The sequence below is a fragment of the Vigna unguiculata genome, chromosome 3, assembly GCF_037176805.1.
Source record: "Vigna unguiculata cultivar grain cowpea cultivar isolate G323 ecotype 2 chromosome 3, ASM3717680v1, whole genome shotgun sequence".
Lineage (NCBI taxonomy): Eukaryota > Viridiplantae > Streptophyta > Magnoliopsida > Fabales > Fabaceae > Vigna > Vigna unguiculata.
Window position 1 is genome coordinate 578,462 of NC_140794.1, and position 7,643 is coordinate 586,104.

Genomic DNA, 7,643 nt, shown 5'->3' on the forward strand with positions numbered 1-7,643 from the left:
CTCGTAGAAGAGGAAATCCTTTAAATATCTAAAGTTTAAATGTTAGATAAAACTGATAAATTTTATTATAAATAATATACTTTATTATATAAATGAATAACACATTTAAATTAATATTTATTAAAATTGTTATTTTTATATTATTTTTTATCAATTATTCTTTTTTAGCTTAACAGTTGAAATATCTCAATTAAACTTTATTGAGTTAACATGAATGGCATATCTTTTATAATGTTAATTTATTTGAAATATTAATTTTATGTATATATAAGTCATTGTTATCTGCCATTAACAATTTTTTTTTATCTTAAAAAGTTTATACATTTTTGTTCTTTATGAATATAATAACCTTTCATTTATTCATACTTTTCTTTTTTTATTAAGTACTCTAAATCTTTTATGATCAATTTTGTCTTAGTTAATGTGTTACAATGAATAAAGAATGACACTTTCTATGAATATTCCATGAGATACTCTGCGACGAAGATTGTCTTACAAAACCTGCTATTCGAATAGGCTTGCAATACCTGCTATTCTAATTAATCCTAATTTCTTCTCTAATCTCACGACTATGGAGTACAATTAAGAAGCGATATGAAAACTTAAATCCATTTTCAGAAATTCGTAATCTCGTGTTCTTGATAGTAAATATTAAAGATCAAGAGAAAAAAAACAGTGCCACTACTCTAGAATTGGAGTTCGTCAAAAACAAATCGGAGACTATAAAAAAACAAATTAACACATGAGGTTGGCCGCACGCTGCTTCTGCGCCCCAATTTAGTATGAACTGGTTCAGATATTAACTACATAATGGAGCAAAAACCACAGTATAGTGCATTCAGGAAAAATGAAATTTATAGCCCCAGAAATCGACTTAAAATAGGCAACAGTGCAGTTGAGCTGAACCATTTCTCGGAAGAACCAATTTATCACAAGGACCATGATGAATGAACTTTGCGAATGAGGACCAAACTCATGAGCTGTATTCAAATGGTTGAGGAGGTTGGGGTTCCTCGTCCACAGCCATGGCTGATGAAGAACTCTGCAATCCAGTTGCTGACCCACCAGCAGCTGAAGTTGTGGTTGATGAGGGCGTATCAGTGAGAGCAAGCACTTCTGGCTCAGTAGGACGCAAGTCTTTGAGAAGCACAAATCCTGAAGGTGCCAACTTCACTGGAACATATCTGCTGTCCTGCAAAAATTTAATAACCTTCTCCTGCGCAGGAACCACCCTTGCAGGATTAGTCAGAATCTCAAAAGATGATTCAGGTTCTGATTTCTTCTCCGTCGATGGGCTATCAACCTACAGAAAAGTGAAATTTTAAAAGGTCATCAAGCAAACATATACATGTTGATAAGTCATGGATCTAACAATTTCAAATATAGATTTTAAGTCATATTTGTAAGACTTGTAAGGTCGTATTTTATATTATAAATTAGTTATATATCTTATTGATGTGAGATGTCCAACAAGTACAATATCAACTTTGCAATGAAGGAAATGTTTATGCTAAATTCTGCCTACACACAAAAAAAAAAAAAGATCCAGCAAAGAGCTTTCAGGGACCATTGGATCTCCAGGATCAATCATTTTCTAACAGCAATTTAGCTACATTCCCCCTCCTTACATACCAAGTCTTAGACCTATTTCATAACCACCAAATAAATAGATGCAGTTTCAAAACTGCAATCCACAATCCGTATTCCCTTTACTTAAAAGCTATGTAACACGGAAAATGACACAGATAACACAAATACCGGACAAGGACACTTCAACACGTGTAATCTCCAAAATGTAGAACAGGTGACACGGATCTATATATTAAATTACTATGAATTATTTAAATCGACAATCAATATTTAAGTATTCAAAATCACCTATAAACAAGATTAGTTAAATAAAATTATCTAAACACTTTGTCACCTAATTAAAAAATGAATTTAATTCATTTATATATCATCCAAAAAGAGAAAGGAAGATGTAGATCATTCAAGACATTTCACCCCTTCTTGGTCATCATTATTAAAAAAAAGAAAACAGTTTAGTCAGGATTCATTTAAAGACAAATTAGCAACTTTAAAAAATTTCACATCATATGAACATATGATAGGAGATTAATAAAAACATTCTCAATAATACATATATAATCTAAATACTCATGATCATATAGCATTTGTTCCTTATTTGTATAATCATAATAGAGACGTATATAGTAAGTTTGAGTTTTAAGAAAATCTTTGTATTAAATATCTTTATTAACATTGAGTTCAAACCATGTCAAAATTATGTCAGAGACAACAAATATTTTTTGAATTCGACATTTCACCAATAGTTGTCATACACGTGTCAGTGTTCAATGTGTGTCAGTGTCCGCACACAAGGACATGCTATTTGAGAGGCATATACGAGCTTCATAGGTCAAAAGTGTTAACTTAAAGCTAGTAAAGAAAATTTCTCCCGAGCCCGCACACAATAAAAGATAGTAACTAATAGTCGAATAATGCTTTGAATTCAGGAACATGAAAGGAAAGCCTTCAATAATTAATTAAAAAATGCAATACCTGCATTGAATCTCCATCCTTTTCACCAGATGACTTCCCTTTCCCACCACTTGGTGCAGATGAAGAGTCAGGAGCAGATGAAATTTCAGCATTTGCCTTCTGCTCTTCAGCTTTCTTAGCCCTAGCTTTAGCCTTAGCTGATGTTGACAGAACAGCAGTGGGAAGCTTCACAGTTGAAGTAGTGGTAGGAACGGTAGTAGGTTTAGGATATTCAAAAAGTGAAGGCTTTGCATGTGACAAGAACTCAAATTTAGGAGATTTCAGGTCATAGTTCAGACCAATAAAAGCTGTGGGGGAAAAAGCCAGGCTTACAAAATAGATAAGAGGGTACCAATACCAAAATTGGCTGAAAACTGCAAGACCAACCACTGCAGTAATTTTATCATGTTTTGTCTTAGAAAGTAGCCTTATGGTCACATTTCTGCCACCAGCATCAAGGATTCCTGAGGCCAAAATTGCTCCCATCTTGCTCATGGTATCCTCGTGCTTGTCAAGGATAATTTTCTCCAACTGTCGCCTACAGTGCAGGGTATGTCAGAAAACAACAAAATTATTGCCTTGATGTGCAAAATAAATAGGGTGGACTTACCTAAATGTTCCAACACGTGAGTCACTAGCTTCACTGATCTGAACCATGACCATAGCCATTGCTATAAGAGCACCTTGACGAACAAAATCAACAACATCCGAAGTCAAAGGCTCCAATAAAGAGATAGCCTCACTGAGACCTGTACCAGCACAGGAAATACCAACAGCAAGTGCTGCCCCATATCGAACATGTGGATTGTAAGACTCTGATAGGAGGGAAACAATCCGTGGAGTCTGAAGTAGATAAACATTGCAAATATCAAAAAATATCCAAAACAAAAAATAAAGCCACGAAAAGGCAATTCAGAACTAGGGAAAATCCAAAGATATAGAACTAACCTGCTCCGGATCAGAGTACAACACAAAACCTAAGGCTAGAACCGCAGTCCTCCTAACGTCATCACTCACATCAGATACAGCAAAGTGCAGTAACTGGCGAATTGCCTTATTGTTTGCCGTTCCCCTGTATGCCAAGGCCAATGCATACATGCCACCATAACGCAATATTGGATCCTGATCACGAGTCATCTGCTCAATCAAAGTGTCTGCTTCCTCTTCTCTCCCATAAACAGTAAGTGCTATTCCCAAAGCCAGCCCCCTGAAATTATTGAACAGTCATAAGCAAGAGAAGTCCCAATTTCACAACTTGTCAAGTAAAAAACATTTACCTAATAATTTTTTCATGTTGGGTCTCATGTGCATAAGTGAGCATCTCATTTGCCTTGTCACTACCAGTTCCAACCATGAGTAAACCCATACTGATACCAGCAGCCTCACCAGCAACAGCACTATCAGTGTAGAGAACGTTCTTTATTTCTTCATAGATATCCTCATCAGCAGTTCCCAATGATGCCAATCCAAGACCTAGACATGCACCATGTTGAATAACCTGCCCATGAAGCTTGTGTTAAATATAACCACAGGTTATTTCTTATTCTACCAAAAGAACATCATAAGCTTTATTTATGAGCACCTCAACAGTGGTACTGCGCAGGCTATCACGAAGGAATTGTTTGATGCCCTCTCCATGGTTAGCATGAATAAGACCAAGGGCATAGAGAGCACCGCCTTCTGAATATGGACTACCACCACCTCCAGTCCCACCCTGAGGTAAGTAGGGTGCCATCAGTGACCTTCCCTGCTGCAAATGGCCTCTGTGGATAACACCAAGACCAGCAGTTGCACTAAATTTGGCCCAGTTAGTAGCTCTGCTCAACCAATCCTAAGATTTTCAAGAGACAATATTTTTAAGGATGGGAAGTAATCAAAATATATGGGAAACACAAGGAGAGGGGATAAGGAGAAAAATAGCCATAATAACCAACCAGATTCTCCCTGAGAAAAGTATCCACAGTTGTTCCAGCATGCATAATTGCATTGGCATAAATTGTGGCACTGTGACAGACACTATTCCTCATCTCCACAGACTGCTTTATTGTCTTCAGAATAAGCAGGTCAGACCTAAATGCAGATTACAAAAAAAAAAACAGAATAAGAACAAAGAACAATAATTCAGTGAGGCTAAAACCAACCACAAAATTGAAGATATGACCATACAAACTGCCTCACTTGTTATGACTGTAAAGGAACTGCAGAGTCAACTGTATTGAAGTTTCCCCAGACAAAATTCCCTTTATTTTGTTTAACCTCTCAGCATACAGGGTTTCAATTGGGTCCTCCGGAACATCAACTGTAGGTGCAGAATCACCATCCGTCATTTGGACATCATCCTGTCCATTCGCACTAGCATTTTGAGTAGAATCTGCGTCACTGGGTTTTGGTTGTGCAGCCTCCGAAGGCTGAGACTTAGGTGGTGATAGGCGATCTCTAACATTTAGAAGAAAAGCTTGGTGCTCGTTCTCTACCAAATCAAAAGCAATTTGAAATGCCAAAAGAGCATCATCTTTGTTTTCAGAACGTAAAAGTTTCTCTAGTATGCTTGCAACACCCTCTGGCTCATCCAAGAACATAAGACACTGACAAATACTCAGATAATCTGGTGAAGGAAGCTTTTGAAACACTTTAACAAGAAGACGAAGAACCTAGACAACAAGAACAAGGATCAATATCACCCTTCTGTAGTAAAGACTATGATTAAAAAGTATTATTCACATTTTTATAAATTGGAGGTCATGCCACAAACCAACTAGTTGTTAAAGAATAAATTTTATCCACTCAACAACTTTTCAGTTCAATTTCAAGGTACTATTCAGCTGATCTTCCTCTTACTTGACCATATAAATTCATGCAGGAGCAAAATATTCACATCCCATATGAGTACACAATTAATAAAGATGTAAAATTCAAATTATGAAACATAGCCCAGAGAGATATTTCAAAGATAACTAAAACCATAACCCATCTCAATGAAATACAACCCTCCAACTTCACTAGACACATACAGTACTTAGGACTTAACACAAGCAGAAAACTTTCAATTCCCTTACCTCCTGTCTGTATTCCCTAAGGTTAACAAAGGAATGAGAGACATAAATGCAATATGATAGAGTTCCTTGAACATTGTCACTCCTTGTAATTGCCTCCTCTAGTTTATCCAATCTCCTGCATTCAATAGCAGTTCCCATAGCTTGCTGGTATTTTCCATCCACGATACACCTAAATTAGATAAAGCAACAAAAAGTGAGGGATTCGCAAGGATTAAGATACATTTGGTTTACAGAAACCAGAAGAATGATTATGGCTCACATACTTATCCAACAGCCTCTCCACAATGGCTTCCAACCTTGGGTCCACTTTGACAGATTCATCACTTGACTCTGCTGCCTTCGACTTTAGACTAGCATATTCATCTATGGCCTTAGCTGAAGATAGACAAAAATAAACAAAATATACATTGGACCTTAGGATGGAATGATTAATCATCGTTAGTTATATTCACAGACAACACTTTATATGTTGCCTGCCGAGGGCCATACAGTTGTCTTATAAAAACAAAGATTATAACTCTCACCAAGAAGTGTGTGAACGTAATCAGAATCCTCTGAAACATCAAAAAGAGGACCAGCCCCGAGGGCATACGATAGCGAGTCATTAAGTTCGCCCAAGTAATAAAAAACCTGAAGAATATAGAGTGATGCATACTTAGATCACTAAGATAGGCAATGAAACCGACTTCATCTAGGGATGAAATTTTCCAGATAGGAGAAAACATATCCTTTGGTGACTGCTTTAAAAATTGAGAAAGATAAAAAAGAGATGAAAGCCAATACTTTTTTTTACATCTCAAATATTGTGAAAAATTATCCATTTCAAAGAAAACGATTTTGCAAGAAAAATTGGTGTCACGAGAATTTTCCATTAGAAGTTGGTTCAAGATATTAACAGATCACACATACCTTTGACACCAAAAGAGCAGCAAGTTGCCTTTGATGTTGATCAAACTCCTCATCTTCATGTAAACTCTCTCTGTTCGACACGCATAACAAACAAACGGTTAAATCCTCTACATTCCCACTTCTAAGTTCTAACCACGCACACCAAATATTCAATTCAAGCAAACAGCAAACCAAACAATTAGATAATCGAGAAAAATAAAGACCATAAGCATCAATAACAAAGTCTACAAGTTGCAGCACTAAGAAGATGCAGCTAAAAACATTCCCCTTCCTAGAGAAGCCACGCTTTCAGGACCACGTTGACTCATGGATTTTATCACTATATATGGAAAGGGTGACCAAAAAAAATACCCCTTTGGCTATTAAACCGCAATTAAATATAATACAATTGAATTACTACAATTAAACAGTTCTTTATTCTTCTTTATTGACCAATACACTCAGAGAAACTAAAAGCGCACAGCAATTGGAACCATATTACTTCCGTGTAAACAAAAAGCACACTCAAAACCCAAATCCAAATTCGAAAAAAAGCAGAGATCGAAGGAGGAAAAGAGAATGCTCACATCTTAGGCAGACTAGTGGAGATCTCGGGCCAGAAGGTGTCGACCAAGTTGTTAAGGTTGGAGAGCGCGTGAAGCTTTAGCGAGAGATGGGGCTCGTTGAGCATCGCCAGCATCCCACCTGCGGAACTCACCAAAGTCGTAGCCATGGTTGCGCGAAGAGGAACTGAATTGACGAATAATTGCAACAGCTAGGGTTAGGGTTAGGGTTTGAGAATGGTACTTAACGGAACGAGCGATCTGAAAGGGTTGCAGAAGCAATTGCGAGAGGGTTTGGGTTTGGGTAGTTTTGTGAGTGAAATTGAAATGTGTACTTTGCTTTGTTATATTGGGAGCATCTTCAATTCTTATTCAACACGAAATGGATCAATTAGTCAATTTCTGTAAAATTTCAATTCTTTTTTATCTTTTTATTCGAAAACACCTAATTATTTAATTTCAGTAGATGAGACGAAAATTTGAAAAAGTGGGTTATGCCGTTATACACATTTATCATAAGGTGATTATCATGATTTAATTTAATAACGAATATTTTAGTTTAAAAATACATTTATTTGAAAAATAATATTAAAAA

General features: G+C 36.4%; 1 protein-coding gene across 1 annotated transcript; it reads right to left on the reverse strand.

Moving 5' to 3' along the window:
• Nucleotides 1-664: 664 nt before the first annotated feature.
• LOC114175576 (26S proteasome non-ATPase regulatory subunit 1 homolog A-like) lies at nt 665-7,382 on the reverse strand. Its single transcript, XM_028060328.2, has 13 exons — nt 7,073-7,382; nt 6,507-6,576; nt 6,122-6,227; nt 5,861-5,972; nt 5,598-5,766; nt 4,720-5,192; nt 4,476-4,611; nt 4,124-4,372; nt 3,819-4,039; nt 3,490-3,748; nt 3,152-3,384; nt 2,563-3,079; nt 665-1,303 (listed from the first exon to the last, which is right to left on the reverse strand). The coding sequence occupies exons 1-13, from the start codon at nt 7,216-7,218 to the stop codon at nt 974-976; spliced, it is 3,021 nt and encodes a 1,006-aa protein (XP_027916129.1). The 5' UTR covers nt 7,219-7,382; the 3' UTR covers nt 665-973.
• Between the last annotated feature and the right edge of the window lie 261 nt (nt 7,383-7,643).